At 48.9% G+C, this 25160-nt stretch overlaps 1 protein-coding gene and 1 long non-coding RNA gene across 2 annotated transcripts in view; one reads left to right on the top strand and one right to left on the bottom strand.

Moving 5' to 3' along the window:
* Positions 1–106: 106 nt before the first annotated feature.
* On the top strand, positions 107–5713 carry LOC141407831 (uncharacterized). Its single transcript, XR_012418688.1, has 4 exons — positions 107–171; positions 931–1138; positions 1255–1377; positions 3955–5713. It is a non-coding gene; the product is annotated as an uncharacterized lncRNA (long non-coding RNA).
* MEI1 (meiotic double-stranded break formation protein 1) overlaps positions 1142–25160 on the bottom strand; it is a 103881-nt gene continuing 79862 nt past the window's right edge. Inside the window, exons 21-31 of the mRNA XM_074003663.1 lie at positions 24898–25063; positions 22143–22247; positions 19591–19701; positions 19141–19301; positions 16534–16615; positions 16171–16346; positions 5993–6074; positions 5118–5224; positions 4060–4191; positions 3755–3867; positions 1142–1342 (exon numbers count right to left, since the gene is read on the bottom strand). Of these exons, the coding sequence (XP_073859764.1) occupies positions 1297–1342; positions 3755–3867; positions 4060–4191; positions 5118–5224; positions 5993–6074; positions 16171–16346; positions 16534–16615; positions 19141–19301; positions 19591–19701; positions 22143–22247; positions 24898–25063 (1281 nt within the window). The 3' untranslated portion in view covers positions 1142–1296. The remainder of the gene's footprint in view (positions 1343–3754; positions 3868–4059; positions 4192–5117; positions 5225–5992; positions 6075–16170; positions 16347–16533; positions 16616–19140; positions 19302–19590; positions 19702–22142; positions 22248–24897; positions 25064–25160) is intronic.

A 25160-nucleotide genomic window follows, 5' to 3' on the forward strand; every position in this document is an offset into this window, starting at 1 on the left:
CACCGCGCTGCTCCCGGCCAATGAGCGCGAGCCGCGACGCCGGGCTCCGCTGGCCTCACTTCCGGCCCTGCCCCACCGCCCCGCCCCGCTCCGCCCCGCCCCGCCCGACTCTGGCGTACCTCCAGCGCGCTGTCTGACCCGGCCGCGTCCTTCCCCTCCTGCGGGCACCGGGTACGTGGCCCTGGATTTAGCTTGGGTTGAAGGAAGTTAAATCTGCAGGTGGGGTCTGTGCCCAATTTAAGGTGTGAATCAGCAAACAGGGGCCCCAGCTCCTGTCGGCCGGGTGACCTTTTGCACGCCCTCCTCGAAACTGTGTCGTCGTCTGTGGCCGAGTTTTTAGATTTTAGATCGCAAGGTGACTTTAGTGGGCAGTGACTAGCACGATTTTTCTTTTTTAAGGACCTCACACAGACGCAGTGCAGGGTTCGGGAATCCCTTGCTTGTCCCTCCGGTCCAACTAATAAACCAAGTGCGTCGGGGGCTTCCCCGTCCGTTCGTTAGGCCGAGTGCAGCCCCACTTTTACGCAGGATCAGGACAGCCAGACCGGAGGAGGCAGCGTGGCGTGGCCATCTCCGGGCCCGGGGCCCCTGCCGGGGGGAAAGGAAGCTAGAGGCCCGGTCTGGGTTGAGCTTAGACCTCATGCCGGGGGCCGAGCTGGACATGCATTCCCAAGATTTACCCACAAGGGTGCATAAACACCAGTTCCGATGATGGCTGTATGGGAAGGGACAGAGGGGACCTACTTTAGCCAGGGAAGGGCTGAGGCTGGGACAGTTTCGTTCTGATAGGAAAGTTGAGAATTTGACCCTCCTTGCCTGGAAAGTTTACCTCTATCCACCTCCATGTGAGGCGAGGGAGCAGGTCAACTGCCTCTCGGAGCACTTGGAACGCAGCAGCCCCAACCCCTAGGCCTTTCTTTGCCCTGCCAGCCCCAGGATGGCCTGACTGGTGTTCTCTGAGTACAGCTGAGGCACCCAGCTGACTCCCTGAGTGCTGTTTCAAGAACGAATCCTGTCCCATCCCTCCCTCCCTGAGGAGGCCATCAATCTCCTTGCTGAAACAATCCCCTATCCAACTGGCTGAGAAACCAGCTCCTGGTAGACAAGGCAGTACGGTGTTTTTGGAGAGCCCACGCAGGTATGTGAGTGTATCATTTTATTTCCTTATTCTATTTCAACAATGGAGTATATGGCTCCATATGAATAGCTTCAACTGTCATCCATTTCCTCAACAATTATGCTCTCTGTCTCCAGGTCTCATTCTCTCTCCATTTCTGGGCCTTCAAGTCCTGAGGATCAGTTTCTGATGTGGGACAGGGATACAGCCACCCCTCCCAGGCAGCTGGCAGCAAAACATGAGAGGAAAACAGCAGAGAGGTAGGGCCAACCATGGGGGCATCACACTTCCAGAGCCCAAAACAGGCAAGAATGGTCAGGCAAGAACAGAGGTGCTCCTGAGAATAGTGGGATGGATTCTAAAATTGGGTCCTGAACACCTGGGCTAGGTAGTTGCTATTCAACAGGGAACTATTCCAAGGAAGGGGCAAGGAGGAGAGCCAGGGAGGCAGCCAGAGAGGTGCGGAGGAAGCAAACTACCCTCACACACACCTCTGGACTGCAGTGTCTCTGGGTGCAACCACCCACCAGAGGGCCTCTGACCACTGCCACAGCCCCCCAAAAAGTTTTTTTTTTTTTTTTTTGGAGACATAGTCTCACTCTGTTGCCCAGGTTGGAGTGTGCAGTGGCACAATCTTAGCTCTCTGCTCACTGCAACCTCCGCCTCCCGGGTTCAAGCGATTCTCCTGCCTCAGCCTCCCAAGCAGCTTGGATTACAGGCGTGCACCACCATGCCCAGCTAATTTTTGTGTTTTTAGTAGAGATGGGGTTTCACCATGTTGGCCAGGCTTGTCGCAGAACTCCTGACCTCAAGTGATCCACCCACCTTGGCCTCCCAAAGTGCTGGGATTACAGGTGTGAGCCACTGTGCCCAGCCCCCAAGCTTTCTTTTCTTTTTTTTGAGATGGAGTCTTGCTGTGACACCCAGGCTGGTGTGCAGTGGTGTGATCTTGGCTTACTGCAGCCTCTGCCTCCCAGGTTCCAGTGATTCTCCTGCCTCAGCCTCCTGGGTAGCTGAGATCACAGGTGCACACTACCACGCCCAGCTAATTTTTGTATTTTTTAGTAGAGATGGGGTTTCACCATGTTGGCCAGGCTGGTCTGTAACTCCTGACCTCAGGTGATCCACTGACCTCGGCCTCCCAAAGTGCTAGGATTGCAGGCGTGAGCCACACGTCTGGACACCTGAAGGTAATTTTATGCAGTGTTTTAAATAATTTTGTTCATGGGCCAGGCACGGTGGCTCATGCCTGTAATCCCAGCACTTGGGAGGCCAAAGCAAGCAGATCACCTGAGCTCAGGAGTTTGAGACAAGCCTGGGCAACATGGTGAAACCCTGTATCTACAAAAAACTTCAAAAATTAGCCAGGCGTGAGAGCTACTTGGAGCTACCTTCAAGTAGCTGAGACTGGTGTAGCTCACTTGCAGTCTCAGCTACTTGGAGGGTTAAGGCGGGAGGATCCCTTGGGCCCAGGAGGTGAAGGCTACAATGAGCTATGTTCACACCACTGCACTCCAGCCTGGGTAACAAAGCAAGATGCTGTCTTAAAAAAAAATAATAAATAAAAGAATATTAAAAATATAATTTTATTCATGAAACAAAATTTTTTGGTTTTTTTCTGGGACAGAGTCTTGTTTTGTCGCCCAGGGTGGAGTACAGTGGTGTGATCTCGGCTCACTGCCCTCCACATCTCCGACTCAAGCTATTCTTGTGCCTCAGCCTCCCGAGTAGCTAGGACTACAGGCACATGCCACCACACCCAGCTAATTTTGGTATTTTTCAGAGATGAGATTTCACCATGTCGGCCAGGCTGGTCTCAAACTCCTGGCCTCCAGTGATCTGTCTGCCTAGGCTTCCTAAAGTGCTGGGATTACAGGCATGAGCCACCGCACTTGGCCTATTCATGAAACAAAGTTTTGACTACATTTTGACTGCAACTCATCACATGAAGTCAGGTATGGAATTTTCCACCTGTAGCATCACATCAGCACTCAAAAAGTTTCAGATTCAGAGCACTTTGGATTTCTAATTTTTGTATTAGGGATGCTCAACCTGTACTACAACTACCTTAACACTCCTAGCTGATGTGAGGATTAAATATAATGCATGTAGACAGGCATGGTGGCTCACGCCTGTAATCCCAGCACTTTGGGAGGCTGAGGCAGGCGGATCACAAGGTCAGGAGTTCGAGACAAGCCTGTCCAATATGGTGAAACCCTGTCTCTACTAAAAATACAAAAAAAAGAAAATAGCTGGGCCTGGTGGCAGGTGCCTGTAGTCCCAGCTACCCGAGAGGCTAAGGCAGGAGAATTGCTTGAACCCAGGAGGCGGAGGTTGCAGTGAGCCAAGATTGTGCCACTGCACTCCAGCCTGGGTGAGAGAATATCAAAATAAAAAAATATGTATTTATACATACATATATATATAATGCTTGTAATGTGCCTAGTCTTTGTAGGAACTTAATATTAACAGGACACGGCATTGCTGTTGTCAACACTGTTAATTATCCTCACTGACCCCTGCTTACTTTAGAAGACAAGACTATAGTGCACCTATGTCCTGAAGCATGATGCCACAGCTTCTTACGGCCTGGGAAAGCTTGCCCAGGCCAAGGCTCCCAGATGCAAGAAAGGATACAGCATGTCCTGCAGGGGTGGCTGGCCTGAGGAGGTGCTAAGGGGAAGGCCCTCCAAAGAGGCCTGCAGGGTCTGGGCCATGCTGTGGTCAGCCAGGTGTCCCATGCTCTGGAGCTGCAGGGAGAAGAAGGCAGGGAAGACAGGCCTCCTCGGTGCCCACTCCACTTAGGCCCTAACTGCCTCCATCCTCTGTACTTCCAGCCTCCCATTCCTTGGCTGCTGTGGTCAGAGCTCCCACCCTCCAAGAGAAGATGGTCTTGAGGATCTAGCTTTACAGTGGCTGCATGGCCTCCCCTTCCCACCCACCTGCTGGAAGAAGCCATGCAGGGCCTGGAGTGTGGTGTTCGAGAGGGTAGACAGGTCAGCCAAAGCCACACCTTGCAGAACATCACCCACCTCTTCATGAGAGAGGACACTGCTACTCCGGTACCGCATAAACTGGCCAAGGAAGAGAAGCCCCAAACACCCAGTGATTTGGCATCTCCATCATAGACATCTGCTGTGCCCCAACTTTAGGGGACACTGTCCTGAGGCCCACAGAACCTGCCTGCCTTCAAGGAGCTCAGAGTTAGTGGGCAGAGGTGGGGCTATGTCATGGGGAAGTGGGGTAAGTAAGGCAAACTGTGAGATCCTGAGAGAGTTGGCCCTCCTGGCCCCTTTGGCCTTGGCTCCCTCCTCTCCAACATTGCACTGAACACTCAGGGCCAAAATCAACTACGTGTGGCTCCCCTGACATACCACCATGTGCTCTTGTACCTGTTGTTCTTACTCCACTACCTGGAACACCTTTCCTCCTCTCTGCCTATTAATCTCTCAAGCCACAGCTAAAATGTTTCCTTCACTGCTGAGAAGCTATTACTCTTTCCTCTTTGTTCCTACACCAACCACTGATGTACTTGTTGATCCACTTCGCTGTCATTCTTAGGCTCGCTGCTTTGTTATTTATTCAAGGGGCACTTACTGTGTGCCTCGCAGTTAGCATCTCCTCTACTCTACCACTTGTAGTGTCATATTTACATTACTAGTTTACTTGTCTATCCTCCTCTTTAGACTGAGGGACCCTAAAGGCAGAGTATCTGGTTCATTGACGTCCTTAGTATCTAGCAGACCTGGCATGTGGTAGACAGGCCCTGGTCAACATGTCATGAGAGAAGTAGGGGAAAGGGTGTCGGGGTCCCCTGGCGTGGGGAGATATGGGCATTCAGAGGAATTCTTTCAGCAGGCCCCTTGTAGGGTGAAGGCCCGCCCAGCCCTTCCACCTTCTTTGAGGATTAGGGTTTCCTAAAGTAAGGAGACCCTGGCGTCTTCAGCACCACCCAGCTCATGACACTCCTCAGACCACAAGATATCCTTTCTGCACTTACCAGGGTCATGAGCCTCAAAATCTCAGGTCTGAGGAAGGAATTCTCTCCAGCATCCAACAGTGTAAACAGCAAAAACCGATTCCAAGGCTGGGAGGCCACGTGAAGAGCTTCAACAAACACTGTGTTGTTAATGCTTCCAAGGCCTTGCCTTGGGACACTGCTCAAGAGGACTTTCTACTATTGGCTTAAAAAGGGGCTACCCAGTTAGAGACAGGGCACTGGAGAAGCTGACCCAAGGAGGGTTCTTTCTTTGCTGTGCTTCTAATCCACCTATGTTGGCTGGCTCAGTGAAACTATATACGCCATGATTGTGGAAGGCAGGTAGTAAGAAGGGCTCTGCCACTTAAGAGCATTGTGACCTTGGTTGGGCACATCATTTGACCTCTCTGAACCTTATTGATCTCATCTGTATAATGGGCATGACTGCCCTTGCAGTGCTGCTAAAAGAATTAAACAAAACAGGCCGGGCGCAGTGGCTCACGCCTGTAATCCCAGCACTTTGGGAGGCTGAGGCGGGCGGAACACTAGGTCAGGAGATCGACACCATCCTGGCTAACACGGTGAAACCCCGTCTCTACTAAACATACAAAACAAAATTATTAGCCGAGCGTGGTGGTGGGTGCCTGTAGTCCCAGCTCATCAGGAGGCTGAGGCAAAAGAATGGCATGAACACAGGAGGCGGAGCTTGCAGTGAGCCGAGATCGCGCCACTGGACTCCAGCCTGGGCTACAGAGCGAGACTCCGTCTCAAAAAAAAAAAAAAAAAAACAAGTGTGAGTCACACAAGGGGATGGGAGGCTGGAACAGAAGGATGGAAGGGTATGGCTCCCTCTAATCTCTCTCATGGAAACATCAGAGAATGTGGAGAGTTTCTACCTATGTCTGGGCTCCGGGCATCCAGGTAGTCAAGCAAGGCTTCTAGGCAGCCAACACAGGCCTGGGACAATAGAGGGTCCTTCTGCAGAAAATAAATAAATAAATAAATAAATAAATAAATAAAATTCAGGTCATGTTTTGCTACCAGTGGCTTTTGGTGCCAACCAAGAAAAAACATTTGGTTTTCAGAGTTACTTGGATTTCAGAATTTCAGATTTGGGATTATAGCCCTGTAGATAATCAAGAAATGTTTGTTGGCTTAATCTCTCACCCTCATAACAGAGCACAGTGCTTATACTGTGTGATTTACCTACATTCAAGATAGTGCTTTGGGCGAGGCACAGTGGCTCACGCCTGTAATCCCAGCACTTTGGGAGCCCAAGGGGCCCGGATCACCTGAGGTTGGGAGTTTGAGACCAGCCTGGTCAACATGGTGAAACCCCATCTCTACTAAAAATACAAAAATTAGCCGGGTGTGGTGGTGCACACTTGTAGTCCCAGCTACTGAGGAGGCTGAGGCAGGAGAATTGCTTGAATCCGGGAGGCGGAGGCTGCAGTGAGCTGAGATTGCACCACTTGCACTCCAGCCTAAGCAACAGAGCTAAACTCCATTGCGGTGGCTCACGCCTGTAATCCCAGCACTTTGGGAGGCTGAGGTGGGTGGATCACAAGGTCAGGAGTTCAAGAGCAGCCTGGCCAAGATGGTGAAACCCTGTCTCTACTAAAAATACAATAAAATAGCCAGGCGTGGTGGTGGGGTCCTGTAATCCCAGCTACTTGGGAGGCTGAGGCAGAGAATTGCTTGAACCCGGGAGCAGAATGAGCCACAATCACTCCACTGCACTCCAGTCTGGGTGACAGAGCGAGACTCCATCTTAAAAAAAAAAAACAAAAAAGAGTGCTTTGTTTCAGAAAAGAAGATGGACCCTGGGCCACACTAAAATATTCATAGATTACAGACCCTGGAAGAGCCTCACAGTTTACTTAAGCCAGTGGGTTTCAACCTTTTTTTTTTTTTTAAAGCAACAGGACCTTTCATCAAAATTGTATGCTTTATTTTTTATTTTATTTTATTTTTTTTTTGAGACGGAGTCTCGCTGTGTCGCCCAGGCTGGAGTGCAGTGGCCGGATCTCAGCTCATTGCAAGCTCTGCCTCCCGGGTTTTTACGCCATTCTCCTGCCTCAGCCTCCCGAGTAGCTGGGACTACAGGCACCTACCACCTCTCCCGGCTAGTTTTTTGTATTTTTTAGTAGAGACGGGGTTTCACCGTGTTAGCCAGGATGGTCTCGAACTCCTGACGTCATGATCCGCCCGTCTCGGCCTCCCAAAGTGCTGGGATTACAGGCTTGAGCCACCGCGCCCGGCCAAAATTGTATGCTTTAATAAGCACATGAAAATATTTATCATTAGTCATTAGGGAAATGCAAATTAAAACTACTAAGAGGTACCCCTGTACATCTACCAATAGCTAAAGTTAAAAGACTGACAACACCAAGTGTTGAGGAGAATGTGGAGCAGCTGGCACTCATACATTGCTGGTGGGAAGGTAAAATGGTGCAGCCACTTTGGGAAACAATTTGATGGCTTATTATAAAGTTAAACATATACTTATCATCCCCATAACCACCCTTATCACTCCAGTGCCCTATAGCCCTTCTTCAGAGCCCTCTGCTGCCACTGACCTGCCCCTTTACCCCATGTGACCCAGCATGGTGGACCCTGGACACTCTCTCTATTCTTATTTCAACTAACACTTTCCTCCACCGTGATCCATTCCTGGGGAAATAGAGGCTGTTCTCATGTCAAAACACCCCTTTTATTTTGCAGATGGAGAACATGAAGATTAGTAAGAAGTGACTTGCTAAACATCTTCAGAGTCAGAGGCTGGGCAGGGGCTTTGGCACAGATCCCTGTGACTCTAGATACTGTATCTTCCACTGCACTGCACTGGGCCTCCCAACTGCTGAAGATTCTGCATAGCTGATCAGCACTCAGTTTGTAGTGCTGGTGCCACCAGACTGCTTTGGCTCAGAGGTGTCAAGGAGGACCAGCACCCAGAGCTCTAGCTTAGGCTTCATTGTCATTTTTCTCCCTTGACACCAGTTTTTAAAAGTACAATTTTACTGAGATATAATTAACAAACCATGATACTCATCCTTTAAAGGATATAATTCAGTAGATTTTTAAAATTATATCCACAGAGTTGCACGGCAATATAATTCCAGAATATTTTCATCACCCCTAAAAAGAAACCCCATACTCAGCAGTCACTCTTCGTTCCCCCATCCCTCCACTCAGCCCTAGGCAACTACTAATCTACTTTCTGTCTCCATGGATTTGCCTTTCCCAGACATTTCTCTTAAGCAGAATCATAATATATGCTCTTTTATATCTGACTTCTTTCACTTAATGTTCTCAAGGTTCATCCATGTTGTAGCATGTGCCAGTGCTTCATTCCTTCGTATGGTCAAATAGTATTTCATTGTATGGATATACAATTTGTCTGTTCATCAGTTGATGGACATTGGGGTTGTTTCCACTTTTTCATTATTATGAATAGTGCTGCTATGAACATTCAGATACAAGGTTTTGTGTGGACATTCTCTACCTTCCTGCCAACACTTGCTATTATCTGTGTTATTTTAGCCACCCTCATGGGTATGACAGTGGCTTAGCTGTCATCTGCATGTATAGCCTCTTGTTCTTACCTCCAGGCACTCTCCTTGCCCCCATCTTCCCTACTGTGGCTAAGAGGGAACTTTCTTTTTTTCTTTTGAGATAGGTCTCACTCTGTCACCCAGGCTGGAACTCAGTGGCATGATCACAGCTCACTTCGGCCTCAACCTCCTGGGCTTAGGTGATCCTCCCATAGCCTCCTGAGTAGACGGGACTACAGGCATGTGCCACCACACCCAGCTAATTTTTTGTATTTTTTGTAGGGATAGGGTTGTGCCGTGTTGCCCAGGCTGATCTGGAACTCCCAGACTCAAGCAATCCACCCACCTTGGCCTCCCTGAGTGCTAGGATTATAAGCGTGAGCCATAGTACCAGCCTGAGAGAGAACTTTCAAACACACAGTCTGACAGCCGTCCTTCCACAGTTCGCACAGTGATTTTTAGCCTAGCGTGTGAGGCACGGCTCAGTTTGGCTCTGCCCAGCTTTTTCTCTCATTTTCTACCTCATCACACCCCACACCCCAGCATGCACTTTCAGACTATGTGCTTTGGTACATGCTATTGTCCTGCTGGAATGCCCTTCCTTCTATACCTCTGCCTAGATACCTTTCAAGGCTGAGTTCAGATGTCACCTTCTCTGTGAAGCCTCCCCTGACTTCCCACACAGGGGACATTTTTGCCTAAAAGTTTTCAGACTGGTCGTGGTGGCTCGCCTGTAATCCCAGCACTTTCAGAGGCTGAGTTGGGCAGATCACAAGGTCAGGAGTTCGAGACCAACCTGGCCAATATGGTGAAACCCTGTCTCTACTAAAAATAAAAAATTAGCTGGGTGTGGTGGTGGGTGCCTGTAGTCCCAGGTGCTCAGGAAGCTGAGGCAGGAGAATCACTTGAACCCGGGAGGCAGAGGCTGCAGTGAGCCGAGATCGTGCCATTGCACTCTAGCCTGGGCGACAGAGTGAGACTCTGTCTCAGAAAAAAAAGAAAAAAAGAAGTTCTCAGTTTTGTGGAAGAACACAATGTAAACCACTGATCATATAATAAAATATAATTAATGTGATACTCAATACATAGCAGAATGAACCATTCTGGGGGCTAAAGGGAGAGGGATTTCCTCTATTGCTGGGTTACTGGAATAAATATTTGCTGTATATATGAATCACTGAACAAATGAATGAACAAATGAATAAAAAGCTAGTTTTAAGACCGGGCGCAGTAGCTCACACCTGTAATCCCAGAACTTTGGGATGCCGAGGCAGGCGGATCACTTGAGGCCAGGAGTTTTGAGACCAGCCTGGCCAACATGGCGAAACCCTGTCTCTACTAAAAATACAAAAAATTAGCTGGGTGTGGTGGCAGGCACCTGTAATTCCAGGTACTCGGGAGGCTGAGGCATGAGAATCTCTTGAAACCGGGAGGCAGAGGTTGCAGTGAGCCCAGTGAGCCGAGATCACACCACTGTACTCCAGCCTGGGCAACAGAACGACAGTCTGTCTCAAAAAAAAAAAAAAAAGCTAGCTTTAAACAACAAACTGGTTGAAATGAAGGAGGCTTAGCTACAGCCATGAGGTCCTGGGCAGTGACAGAGGGGGCACTGTGGCTGAACACAGAAGGCCAGGAAATTTCTCGGGAGTGTGGCAGTGAGAGAAAAGAGGAAAAGGCTAGTTGGTCCTGTTCACTAGGCAATTATAGGGCAGTGACTGTGAGGCTAAGACAGGCTCTTCAGCAATACCCTCCTATATGCAGGGTAGGCCCAGCAACTTCTACAGGGGGAGTCATGAGCTTCTCAGGTTGGGTTCTCCTTCCCAGGGACTGTCTGTTGAGAACAGTCAGTCAAAAACTACCAGAGAGACACATACAGGATTCCACTTACATGAGGTCCCTAGAGTAGTCAAATTCATAGAGAGAGCAAGTAAAATGCCAGGGGATGGGGGAGGGGACTGGGGAATTGTTTAATGGGTACAGAGTTTCAGTTTGGGAAGATTAAAACATCTAGAGATGGATGATGGTGAAAGTTGCACAACAATGTGAATGTACTTAATGCCACTGACCTGTATACTTAAAATGATTAAAATATTAATTTTTATGTTATATATAGTTTACTATAATTAAAACAAGGCCAGGTGCAGTGACTCACACCTGTAATCCTAGCACTTTGGGAGGTCAAGGCCAGAGGATTGCTTAAGCCCAGGAGGTAAAGACCACCCTGGGCAACATAGTGAGATATCATCTCTACAAAAGTATTTTATTTTATTTTTTATTTATTTATTTTTTTGAGATTGAGTCTTGCTCTGTCACCCAGGCTGGAGTGCACTGGCATGATCTTGGCTCACTGCAACCTCCACCTCCTGGGTTCAAGTGATTCTCCTGCCTTGCCCTCCTTAGTAGCTTGGATTACAGGTGCGTGCCACCACGTCCGGCTAATTTTTTTGTATTTTTAGTAGAGATGGGGTTTCACCATGTTGGCCAGGCTGGCCTCAAATTCCTGACCTCAAGTGATCCGCCCGCCTTGGCCTCCCAAAGTGCTGATATTACAGGCATGAGCCACCGCGCCTGGCCTCACTACCAATACAAAAGTATTTTAAAATTAGCTGGGCATGGTGGTGTACACCCATAGTCCCAACTATTCAGGAGGTTGAGATGGGAGGATCACTTAGGCCTAGCAGGTTAAGGTGGCAGTGAGCCATGATCATGCCACTGCACTCTTAACTGTTTATAAAAATAAACAAATGCCAGAGGCAGAGTTGAGTGTCACAGGCCAGGGAGACATCTAGGCTCTTGGGCATGAGGGGCGGATGGTGAAATTGCTATACAATCCTTCACTGGCAGCTGGGCACGTTGGCTCACACCTGTAATCCCAGCATTTTAGGAGGCCGAGGTGGGTGGATCACCTGAGGTCGGGAGTTTGAGACCAGCCTGGCCAACATGGTGAAACCTTGTCTCTACTAAAAATACAAAAATTAGCCAAGAGTGGTGGCAAACACCTGTAATCCCAGCTACTCAGGAAGCTGAGGCAGGAGAATTGCTTAAATCCAGGAGGCGGAGGTTGCAGTGAGCTGGGATCCCACCACTTCACTGCAGCCTGGGTGACAGAGCAAGACTTTATCTCCAAAAAAAAAACACAAACCTCACTGGCACCCCACCCTAGTGTTTAGGCTATTGGTTTGAAGAAGGCTTTTTCATCACTCAAGGCCCAGTTCAAATGCTGCCTCTCCTGTGCAGCCTTCCAATACAGGTTGAGGCTGGGCACACCTGTAATCCCAGCACTTTGGGATGCCGAGGCGGATGGATCACTTGAGGTCACGAGTTCGAGACCAGCCTGGCCAACATGGTGAAACCCCATGTCTACTAAAAATACAAAATTAGTCAAGCATTGTGGTAAGTACCAGTAGTCCCAGGCACTTGGGAGGCTGAGGCAGGAGAATCACTTGAACTCAGGAGGCAGAGGTTGCAATGAGCTGGGATCGCACCACTGCACTCCAGCCTGGGCGACAGAGCAAGACTCCATCTCAAAAACAAACAAAAAAACAAATACTGGTTGAGTATCTGTAATTAAAAATATGAAATCTGGCCGGGCACGGTGGCTCAAGCCTGTAATCCCAGCACTTTGGGAGGCCGAGACAGGCGGATCACGAGGTCAGGAGATCGAGACCATCCTGGCTAACACGGTGAAACCCCGTCTCTACTAAAAAATACAAAAAAAAAAAAAAAACTAGCCGGCCGAGGTGGCGGGCGCCTGTAGTCCCAGCTACTCGGGAGGCTGAGGCAGGAGAATGGCGTGAACCCGGGGGTGGAGCTTGCAGTGAGCTGAGATCTGGCCACTGCACTCCAGCCTGGGCAACAGAGCGAGACTCCGTCTCAAAAAAAAAAAAAAAAAATGAAATCTGAAATACTACAAAATCCAAAACTTTTGAGCACAAACATGATGCTCAAAGCAGATGCTCATTGGGCATTTCGGATTTTGGACTTTCGTATTAGGAATGCTCAACTGCTAATGGGTCATTTTGGCATTAGATGTAGTTATTTGTGTTTCCTATAATCTGTGAGTGCCTAAATGGCTGAGATCATGTCATGTTAATTTCTGTGTTTTCATCCATTCAACAAACATTCCCAGATGCCAATTTTGTGCCAAGTTCTGTGCTGGATATTAGGAAATCATTCCTCCCCCCCATCTCCTGTTCTGAATGTTAAACAGGAATGTCAGCCCTTTTAGAAACATTAGGGAGAAAGCATTTCCCTAACTGGCCCTCCTCACCCAAGGAAGGTTTTATCTAACAGGCAAGACACCAGCTTAAGATCTACTGTGCCATCAGGGCAGGATTAAGGTATTAAAGGTTATGCTCCCATGAATTTAAACTCTTAAGATCCTGGCCAGCTGGCTAAGTGTCCATAATGTAAACGCAGTTTTTCCCACCTGTGGACCCTGGTCTGGCAAGAAGGAGGGTGGTTTAAAAAGCTCATTTTGGACAGATATGATTAAGCAAGTATAATAAAATGTTATTAGCAGAATCTAGGTGATGGGTGTATGAGTGTTCACTGTAAAATTCTCTCATTGCTGTATGTTTGAAAAACTGCAGGAAAAAAAAAAGCCCATTCTGTTTGAGTCCCAGCCAATATTCTACTATGATGTTTACCAGCAATAAAGCTGATATTTTGGTTGTCATCTGATTCCTGAATTCTAAATTAGCTTTAAACCCACAAGGGGAAGAACACACAAAGATTAACCAGACTCAGACTCTGCCCTTGAGTACATCACAACCTGGTACAGGGAAGAGTGATATGAAAATGGAAACTTGAAACAGAGAGCTAAGTGCTGTAATAGGATAGATGTTTGATCCCTAAAGAGCACAGAGCCTTGTGCATGGATGTGCCACAGGACAAGACTCAGCAACCACTGACTTAGCATAGGGCCCACTCCTGGGACATCTTCCTGGAGCCACCAGTACCCTTCACAGGCCATGACATTGGGTCAGGGCTCGAGATATGACTACATAAACACTAATCTACAAGTGTCCCCTAAGCCATAAAACAAAAACCCCTTGGAGGTGGACATGCTTTTGCTTGCCCTGGATCCCCTCCTTCTGGCAGCAGTTTTCCTGTGGGGAGCCATCCCTCTCTTGGGTTCAGTCCACCTGGGCTATGGAGAGCTGACCACATGCCCTGGCCTCCAGGAGAGGGCACTGACCCAAGCCAGGCCAATCAGGGCATCCCATGCCCCTACCATGGTGACTGGCATATTACCCAAGCCAGCCTAATGAGACTCAATTCTGGGAACTATGAGGAAAGAGAAATCTTTTTTCCCTGGAGGATATAAGCTAGGAGTTACTGCTGGTCATCCTACTATGTCATAAAAATAAAGCTGACAGTGAGGAATGCAAAGCCAACAGATGGAAAGAGTCTGATGACCTTGTCTGAGCTTCTGGGATCCAGCTGTGCCTGAAGCCAGTATTAATCCCAGGACCTCTCAGTTATAAGTCAAATTGAGTTTTGTTTCTGTCACTGTAGCTTTAAAAGTCTCACCCAGGCCGGGCGCGGTGGCTCACGCCTGTAATCCCTGCACTTTGGGAGGCCGAGGCGGGCGGATCACGAGGTCAGGAGATCGAGACCATCCTGGCTAACACGGTGAAACCCCGTCTCTACTAAAATACAAAAAATTTTTTTTTTTTTTTTTTTTTTTTTTTTTTTTTTGAGACGGAGTCTCACGCTGTTGCCCAGGCTGGAGTGCAGTGGCGCGATCTCGGCTCACTGCAAGCTCCGCCTCCTGGGTTCACGCCATTCTCCTGCCTCAGCCTCCTGAGTAGCTAGGACTACAGGCGCCCGCCACCGCGCCCGGCTAATTTTTTTTTTTTGTATTTTTAGTAGAGACGGGGTTTCACTGTGGTCTCGATCTCCTGACCTTGTGATCCGCCCGCCTCGGCCTCCCAAAGTGCTGGGATTACAGGCTTGAGCCACCGCGCCCGGCCTAAAATACAAAAAATTAGCTGGGCGCGGTGGCGGGCGCCTGTAGTCCCAGCTACTCGGGGGGCTGAGGCAGGAGAATGGCGTGAACCTGGGAGGCGGAGCTTGCAGTGAGCCGAGATGGTGCCACTGCACTCCAGCCTGGGCGACAGAGTGAAGACTCCGCCTCAAAAAAAAAAAAAAAAAAAAAAAAAAGTCTCACCCAGACAGGGCGTGGTGGCTTATGCCTGTAATCCTAGCAACTTTGGAGGCCGAGTTAAGAGGATCACTTGAGGCCAGGAGTTCGAGACCAGTCTGGCAATATAGCAAGACCCCATCTGTATTTTAAAAATAAAAATATCGGGAGGCTGAGGCAGGAGAATGTCATAAAAACCCGGGAGGCAGAGCTTGCAGTGAGCTGAGATCCGGCCACTGCACTCCAGCCTGGGCGACACAGCGAGACTCCGTCTCAAAAAAAAAAATTAAAAAAAATTAAAAAAAAAAAATAAAAAATAAATAAATAAATAAATAAATAAAAATAGGCCGGGTGGGCCGGGCACGGTGGCTCACGCCTGTAATCCCAGCACTTTGGGAGGCCGAGGTGGGCAGATGACGAGGTCAGGAGATCGAGACCATCCTGGCTAACATGGTGAAACCCTGTCTCCACTAAAAATACAAAAACATTAGCTGGGCGTGGTGGCGGGTGCCTGTAGTCCCAGCTACTCAGGAGGCTGAGGCAGGAGAATGGCCTGAACCCGGGAGGTGGAGCTTGCAGTGAGCCAAGATTGCACCACTGCACTCCAGCCTGGGTGACAGAGCAAGACTCCATCTCAAAAAAAAAAAAAAAAATAGGCCGGGTGTGGTGGCTCATTCCTGTAATCCCAGCACTTTGGGAGGCTGAGGCGAATGGATCACCTGAGGTCAGGAGTTCGAGACCAGCCTGACCAATATGAGGAAACCCCATCTCTACTAAAAATACAAAAATTAGCTGGGTGTGGTGGCATGCATCTGTAATCCCAGCTACTCGGGAGGCTGAGACAGAAGAATCACTTGAACTTGGGAGGCAGAGGTTGCAGTGAGCCGAGATCGCACCATTCCACTCCAGCCTGGGCAACAAGAGTGAAACTCTGTCTCAAAAATAAATAGGCTGGGTGCAGTCGCTCACGCCTGTAATCCCAGCACTTTGGGAGGCTGAGGCAGGCAGATGACGAGGTCAGGAGATCGAGACCATCCTGGCTAACACAGTGAAACCCTGTCTCTACTAAAAATACAAAAAATTAGCCGGGCATGGTGGCGGGTGCCTGTAGTCCCAGCTACTTGGGAGGCTGAGGCAGGAGAATGGCGTGAACCCGGGAGGCAGAGCTTGTAGTGAGCCGAGATCACGCCACTGCACACTAGCCTGGGCGACAGAGCTAGACTCTGTCTAAAAAATAATAAATAAATAAATTAATTAATTAAATTAAATAAAAATAATTTTTTAAAAAAAGTCTTACTCAATCCACCCTCCAAGCCCTGGTAGGAATATCAGGCTCTTGGGAGAAGCAAGCCCCACTCAGCAAGAGCCTTACCTGCACCAGGAGGTTCTGCAGCCCAATGACCAGGGACTGGACTTGTGATGTTCGCAGTGGAGCTAGGACAGTGTCCTCGGCGGCTGGCAGTGGCTGGGCCCCTGAGGGCACCAGGGCTACCAGGGCAGAGGAAAAGCTTTGTCGCAGGGCTGTCCGCAGGAAGCATAAGATGGCAGCTGGAAGCAAGAGATTCCTTAGACCCAGTTCCTGTCTCCTTCCCACCTCCCACCCAGCTGTGTCACAGGATGGGAGACAATGAAGATGAGACAATTATGGAGTGACCATAGGCTGGTCAGGGTGCTGGTCCTATCTGAAAACCGAGGAGAAAAGCTTTTCTTCTGCTAGAGACTTGTGGACCAATACCTGAGAGCAGTGCAGTCTTTTTTTTTGGAAAGCTGAGAGCCTTCAGTACTTGGTCCATTTCCACAGAGAGTGTCTGGTGAACCTGGCAGGGCACAGGGTAAAGGGCTAACCCCCATGTTCTGGAAGCCTGGGCAGAAAATAGCCTGCCTGAAAATCTCTTCTATCACCTCCCCCCACATATCCACTGCATCGAAAGGGGACAGAGGAGACCACACAGAGTCCTCTAAGCTGCACCAGCCCTAGCTTCAGGAGCATTAGGAGGAGAATCAAGTCTGTACCTGGAGAACACTTTTTCTTCGAAATCTCCGCCATCCTCATTGGCCTCCTCCACCAGACAGCCTTCCCTGGCCTCATCTGTGGTTCAGTCTCTGGCTCTGTTCACTATACACCTAACTCTAAAAAAATCTGGAGTCAGGCCAAATCAAAATCCTGGCTCTCAGATCAGATACAGTGGCTTACACCTGTAATCCCAGCACTTTGGGTGGTTGAGGTGAGAGGACTGCTTGAGCCCAGGAGTTAAAGACCAGCCTGGACAACATGGCAAAACCCCATCTCTACAAGAAAATGCAAAAACATTAGCTGGGCATGGTAGCATGTGCCTGTAGTCCTTGCTATTCAGGAGGCTGAGGTGAGAGAATCACTTGAGCCAGGAGGCCAGGGCTGCAGTGAGCTGGGATACTGCTACTGCACTCCAGCCTGGGCGAAGATTCCATTTCTTTAAAATAATAATAATAATAATAATCCTGGCTTTGCTACCTATCAGTTGTATGGCCTTAGGCAAGTTATTGCACCTCTCTTAGCATGCCTTACTTTCTTCATCTATGAAATTAAGACAGGTCAGGCACAGTGGCTCACGCCTGTAATCCCAGCACTTCTGGATGCCAAAGTGGGCAGATCACCTGAGGTCAGGAGTTCAAGACCAGCCTGACCAACTTGGAGAAACCCCACCTCTACTAAAAATACAAAATTAGCTGGGTGTGGTGGCGGATGCCTGTAATCCCAGCTACTCGGGAGGCTAAGGCAGGAGAATCGCTTGAACCCAGGAGGCGGAGGTTGTGGTGAGCCGTGATTGCACCACTGCACTCCAGCCTGGGCAACAAGAGCAAAACTTTGTCTCAAAAAATAAAATAACAGGGAACTCTGTGTGTGTGTGTGTGTGTGTGTGTGTGTGTGTGTGTGTGTGTGTGTGTGTTGGGGGCTGGGGGGGAGCGTTATATGGGAACTCTCTGTACTACCTGCACCATTTTTCTATAAATCTAAAACTGTCCTAAAAATGAAGTCTATTAATAATAAACAACACAGAAAAAAAAAAGGTATGGCGATGTGAAGGAGCACAGCTGACTGGGAGAAGCACAAATGCCTGACCAGAGGACAGGGAAGGTGGGTGGAAATGGCAGAAAGTAAGGCTGCAGAGGGTTAGGCCTAGAGGAGGACAAAAAGGCAGCAGCTTGGGCAGAAGGGATGTGAGGACAGACTGTGGCTGCAATGATAGGACATGCAGAGGAGGGAAGAGACGGGTGGCCAGGAGATTGTAACTAGGTCACATTAGTGGGGAGCACAAATGATCAGGCCTGAGTTAGGGCACTGGAGGTAGCTGGGAGCAGGTAATTGCCTAGGTGTGAGCTGAGGGTCAGGGCAGAGCTAAGGACAAAATGCAAGTTTTCTCCTAGGCAGGTGACTGCAGACAGCTGGATGAGCCCAGCAGCCTCACACAGAAAATTAGGAAAGGTTTCTGTCCTAAACCAACCACAGGTAACAACTTGCAGGATTTGCCAGAGCATAGATTTGCCACAGCTTGTTGCCCCTCTAGAGGCCAAAGTTTAAAACTGATGTCACTTCTGTGTGCCCATCACTAGATTGGCACAGTATTGGGCACAGTGTGAGGATACCACAGAGGCTAGCAGATGGTTTCCATGAGAAGCAGCCCACAGAGGAGCTCATGCAGGGCACTGTGATGACAAGGCCCTACAAGAGGGAGGGGCTGAGGGGAAAGAGGTGCTCTGTGGATATGTCCACTGCTCTTCTCTTCCCTGCATCACTTTCTGGAACAGTAATAACGACAGTTAACCATGTGCGGCATTCCACAGCTTGCCATGCTATACTTCAAGGTTGCAGGCTGGCTTCTGCCTCCCCGTCTGGTGTGTTCTGCTCCATTCATTCCCCACATTCTCGTCACACAGAGCACCTCACCACTCCCCAAACATACAAAGCATGTCCTGAATTTGTGCAGCTTCATGCCTTTGCTCATATTGTTCTCTCTACCTAGAATGCCTTTCCCCACTATCTTTGCTGAGTACAATCTTATCTTTCAAGGCTTTGCTTAAAGACTACAAGTTCCCTAAGGGTAGGACACATGCTATGTTCATTTTTTATTCCTCTGTGCCAAGAATAGAGCCTGGAGCATAGGTAAACCTTATGTGTTAAGTGGATTACAACCCTGAGATGTTTTCCCCATTTTGTAGGTAAGGAAACTGAGCTCAGAAAGGGTAAATACCTTGCCAAGGTCACACAGCTAATAAGCCCTAGAGCTGGGACCAGAACTCATGATCTTCAACACTCCTCTGAGTGCCACCCCATGCCTCAAAGCCACAGGAGTTAGAGACTAACCTGCAAACTGTCCTTGTGCTGCTGGGCAGAGAAGGAGGCAGTGAGCAGCCAGGCAGAGCAGAGGAGCCCAGTCCTGGGAGAATCTGCCTTCGCCAAGGTGAGGGCCAGCATCTTCTCCAGAAGCTCCATCAGGCCTGTGCTGCTCAGGAGCACTGCAGCAGCTGCAGGGGGTGGGCAGGGCAGGGCCCACAGGAGTTACAGAGGAGTTTCAGCTAAGTGCCACCATGGTGCTTAGCACCTGATGGGGGCTTCACAAACAGAGAATCATCCTCAGGCTCTAAGGATCCCAGCTTTCTAACAGAAGCTCAGGTTATTAGAGCCAGAAAGGACCCTTATGACTACCAGCCACACACACAGAACCCTATTCATTTTTTTAAGATGAAAAAGTTGAGGTAGAGAGGACCACAGACTGCCCAGCACTCTTCACTGTCCCAGCCCAGGCCCCTGCACCTCTTTTCTGACTGCTGGGTGTGGTCTGATGAAGGCTCCAATACAGGAAGTTGAAGGAGGGCTGCAGGATGTCCACGTCAGTGGGGCTGCACTTCCCACACAGCTTGCTTACTGCAAGAGATGAGAGTCCCCAGGTGGCCTGTCGCACAACACTCACACTTGTCACAGGTGGTAGCCTGTGACCGGTTATTTCAGATGTCAGTCTTGGGGAGCAAGCACAAACTAAGTATCCCTGATATTACAACCAATAGAAAGAAACACAGTGACAAACCTCAAGGCACATTCACACCTTCCATCTAGACAAACATCAGGCAAGCATCCTACAGCTGCACATTAGCCAGAAAGACTTCAGGAATTCAAAAGGATCCTTTGAACATCGTCACCACCTTCCCAAGGGAACTTTAACCGTCGAATGAAGTGCAGTTCCCTGTACTTGCCACATCCCCTCTCTCACATCACTTCATTTGGCTAACTCCTCTAGTCCTCGTCAGCAATCAAGATTCAGCTCAGGCCTGCACAGTGGCTTACGCCTGTAATCCCAACACTTTGGGTGGCGGAGGCAGGTGGATTGCTTGAGCCCAGGAGTTCGAGACCAACCTGGGCAACGTGGTGAGACCTCGTCTCTCCACAAAAAATACAAAAATTTAGCTGGGCATCGTGGCACACACTGGTAGTCCCAGCTGCTCAGGAGGCTGAGGTGGAAGGATCACCTGAGCCCGAGAGGTTGAGGCTGCAGTGAGCAATTATCATGCTATTACACTTCAACCTGGGTGACAGAGTGAGACTCTGTCCAAAAAAAAAAAAAAAAAAAAGATTCAGCTCAAAGTTAATCTCCCCCTTGAAGCCTTCCTTAACCTCTCAAGGCAAGATTAGATGCTGCTTCTGCATTCTCCCAGGACTCATCAGTGCAACATTACACTGTAGACATCTATAGAACATATCCCTTTACTGTTGGGAACTCCTACTTCCCATCTCCCTATCCCCATCCTAATATGAAACCTACCTACATCTCCATTCACTTTTTGGCAGCCACATCACACCCTGACTTCTGTGGTCACCCAGAGAAGCAGGTCTTGGCTCCTTCCCACAACAGTATCTCCACCCCGAACCACAGTCCTTTACTCTCTGCTCTCATATAGAAGTGCTCAAGGATTATACGTAAATGTCCTAATACATTACATTATATGGGTTTCAGCCTGTTACTCCCTGTCAGAGGCTCTTTTGAAGGCTGAGTTTGTCACACACAAATCTCCCTCCTAGCTTAGTGTCAGCCGTGATCTCACAGACAGGTTGGTGATGACTGGCACCAGGCTGAGGCCATCTGCAATGTGTCCCCAGTAGCCTTTTTTTGAATCTGATACTGATCTTCTCATGAGATGGACTGAGCTCCGGGCAGGGAAGGTGCCCCATCTTCACCTGTGGCTAGAGGACCTGGGAGGGGTCCACAGACACTGAAGACACATCATTTTTCCTATTCATTTCAATCTTCCCTCAGCAAATCTTCCTGCGGGTGCTGCCTATGAAGTGATGACAGCATCATGAGTTGAGAAACCAAGGAGGTTTGGGGTGTAAGAAAGAAGCCTGGAGAACTGTGAAATGAATCATCAGATCTGAGTCAATTGTAGGATGAGGTGGAGAGTTGACTTTGTGCCAGGAAAAAAAGAATCTGCATGGATAGCATCTGTTGAAGGCCTACTGTGTGTCAAGCACTGTGTGACATTCTCTAACTAACTAGGTAAGTATTCCTTATCTTAACCCTAGGTTAGGAAAGTACTACTACTTTACCTATGAGGAACCTAAGGCTCACAGAGAATAGATGATTGCTGGTGACTAAGCTGAGATTCAAACCCAGGCCTTCCTGACTCTAGAGCTTCTGCCTGTCACACACTGATTTGTTTGTTTTAGAGACGAGGTCTCACTCCATTGCCCAGGCTGGGTGCAGTGGTGAGATCATAGCTCACTGCAGCCTTGATGTCCTGGGCTCAAGCAATCCTCCCGCCTCGGCCTTTCCAAGTAGCTCGGACTATATATAGGTCTGCATCACCACGCACAGCTAATTTTTGGTATTTTTTTGTAGAGACAGGGTTTCACCATGTTACCAAGGCTGGTCTTGAACTCCTGAGCTCAACCGACACGCTGCCTCAGCCTCCCAAAGTGCTAGGATTATAGGCGTGAGCCACCAGGACTGGCTGTTTGTAGAGGCAGGATCTTGCTATGTTGCCCAGGCTTGTCTTGAACTCCTGGCTTCAAATAATCCTCCTGCCTCAAACACCCAAAGTGCTGGGATTACAGGCATGAGCACCGCCCCCCCAAACCGGCCTCATAATGCTGATTTTTTGCAGAGGTGGGGTGTCTCCCAAACATTCCCAGAGAACAAGCAGAGAAAGCCCTGAGAGGTCCTTTAGCAAGAAAACCCTAGGGATAGACTGACCTACTAGCTTCTTCCAAAGGGATGAAAGAGTAGAAGAAAGAAGAACACCAGCCTACTTAGTGAGCACCCACTGCACATCCAGCCCTGGACCCTCAGGCGCTATCCCAAGCAGCCAGGGCACCTTGGTGAAGGAGCTTCATGGCCATGCTGTCCAGTTCTTGCTCTGACACATTCTTGAGCTGCATCAGGGAGAGGAGGCTCAGCAGCAATGGTAGGTTCCCCGAGGCTGTGAAGAAGACGGAGGGCTAGGCAGGAAGCCTGATGCTCAGATCACCTGAAGGTCAGACACCCTGCCCTGCTTTAATGGCCCTTAATAACAGGTTCAAAGTTTTCTGTTTCCTAAGGGGTGAGGTGTTTTGCTGGGATTTACTCCTATTTCTTTTTTTTTTTTTTTTTTGAGGTGGAGTCTCACTCTGTCGCCCAGGCTGGAGTGCAGTGGCGCGATCTCGGCTCACTGTAAGCTCCACCTCCCGGGTTCCCGCAATTCTCCTGCCTCAGCCTCCCGAGTAGCTGGGACTACAGGCGCCGCCACCACGCCCGGCTAACTTTTTTGTATTTTTAGTAGAGACGGGGTTTCATTGTGTTAGCCAGGATGGTCTCGATCTCCTGACCTCGTGATCCGCCCGTCTCGGCCTCCCAAAGTGCTGGGATTACAGGCTTGAGCCACCGCACCCGGCCACTCCTATTTCTTTTATTTAGAACAGGTGTGACTGATAAACTAAGTGCCAGACATAGGTTGGTACCAGGAATTCATTATTTCATTTAATCCCACTAAAAAAATGTGAAGCATGGATTGTTATTCCTATTTTGTATTGACAAAATTGAGGCTCAGAGAGGCTAAGTGACTTCTCCAAGGTCCCACAGCCAGAAAGTGGCAGGATGCTATGGTCTGAATGTTTGTGTTCCTCCAAAATTCATGTTGAAATCTTAACCCCCAATGTGATAGTATTAGGAAGTGAGATCTTTGGTAGATGACTGAATCATGAGGGCAAAATCTTCATGAATGGGATGAGTGGCCATTTGAAAGAAACTCCCTCCCTCACCCCTTCTGCCATGTGAGGACACGGTAAGAAGATAAGCCATCATGCTGGCACATGCCTATAACCCCAGCTACTCAGGAGTCTGAGGTTGGGGGATTGCTTGAGCCTAGGAGGTCAAGGCTGTGGGGGGCAGGGGAGGAGAAGGAGGAAGAAAGGAGGAGGAGAAGTGAGGAGGAGGAGGAGGGAGGGGAGAAGGAAAGGAAGGAGGAGGAAAAGAGGAAGAAGAACAAGAGGAGAAGAAAAAAAGAAGAAGAGGAAAGAAGAAAAGTAAGGAAGGAAGGAAGGAAGGCAGCCATTTATGAACCAGGAAGTGGGCCTTCACCAGACACTGAATCTTTCAGCACTTTGATTTTGGATTTCCCAGCCCCCAAAACTGGGAGACATAAATTTCTGTTGTGTATAAGTCACCGTCTATGGCTCAAATAGACCCAAATCTGAATCCAATGCCCATGGCCTTCCCACTATGTTTCCACTAAATCTTAAGGTTCTTAACCAGTATTATCAGTTAAACATGGCTTGTCCTTTCCTGAAAAGAAATAACTCATCTCCTCTTGACACCCTTAAATCTACTTCCAAACCCTCAGTCCTCTGTCAGGCAGCCACAGATTACCTCTCGCTTTGCTTAGAAATATAATTTTAGACCGAGTGTGTAGCTCACACCTATAATCCCAGCACTTTGGGAGGCTGAGGCAGGCACATCACTTGAGGTCAGGAGTTCGAGGGCAGCCTGGACAATATAGTGAAACCCCACCTCTACTAAAAATACAAAAAATTAGCCAGGCGCAGTGGTGCGTGCCTGTAATCCCAGCTATGAGGGAGGCTGAGGCAGAAGAATCACTTGAACCTGGGAGGTGAAGGCTGCAGTGAGCCGAGATCATGCCACTGCACTCTAGCCTGAACAACAGAGTGAGACCCTGTCTCAAAAAGAAAAAAATTATTTTAAAAATTCAACTTCTCTAAAAATAGAAAAAAATTGAGCCGGGCACAGTCGCTCACCCCTGTAATCCAAGCACTTTGGGAGGCTGAGGCGGGCGGATCACTTGAGCTCAGGGGTTTGAGACCACCCTGGGCAACATGGTGAAACCCCTGTCCTGAAAATACAAAAAAAAATTAGCTAGGTGTGGTGGCACATGCCTGTAAGTCCCAGCTACTTGGGAGGCTGAGGCATAAGAATTGCTTGAACCCAGGAAGTGGAGGTTGCAGTGAGCAGAGATCTTGCCACTGCACTCCAGCGTGGGTGACAGTCTAGTGAGACTCTGTCTCAAAAATAAAATAAAATAAAATAATAATAAAATAAAATATATAAAATATAAAATAAATAAATACAATAAAATAAACCAATCCCAATTTTCAGTGTCTCCATACTGTACCAAACATCAAGCTTCCTTGACTCCAGTGAGTACCATGCCAGATTTGGAAACTATTCCCCCAGATCTCACTGGGAGCTTCCAACACATCACAGATCCACCTCCCTTCCCGGCCCCTGTGGACTGCTGCTGCCTCCAGCCTCCTTCAGATTTTCCACCTTCTTCTTCCCACGGGGGGCTGCCATGCTTGTGACAAACAACTCTGAGCACATGCTGCACACGGTGGGGATATGCACGCACACATCAAACACATCCACTCATGTTAAACACACACACAGCAAACCAAGCATGATGTACACCCACTCTGAAGTGAGAAAAAGGAGGTGAAGGTTAGCTTGATGCCACAATGGCCTTTCTTTTTCAGATAAAATCCTGATTCTCTCTCCTGGAGCAGACCTAACAAGGGTAGAGATGCCCATTCTCGACTGGCTTTCAGGTCAAAGTGTGCCCACAGCAGCTGCAGACTGACCTTCTGATGGGGAGGCCCCATGCTCCACTAGCAGACGCTGCAGGATCAGCAGGAAGTGGCCTCGGATAAGACCACCCACTTGTATATCCTCATTCCTCCTCAGGAAGGTCCTCAGGCTAATCAGTACCTTGTGAGCTGTGTCCACTGGGCTGGAATAGATGAGGTCCTGAGCAGGAGAGAAGAAAGCAAAAGATCAGAGGGTACTGCAGTTGGGGAAAAGTGATAATGCGGAATAGAGGGGCAGGAAAAGGGCCCAGAATTAG

This window comes from Macaca fascicularis, chromosome 10 (genome assembly GCF_037993035.2).
Source record: "Macaca fascicularis isolate 582-1 chromosome 10, T2T-MFA8v1.1".
Classification (NCBI taxonomy): domain Eukaryota; kingdom Metazoa; phylum Chordata; class Mammalia; order Primates; family Cercopithecidae; genus Macaca; species Macaca fascicularis.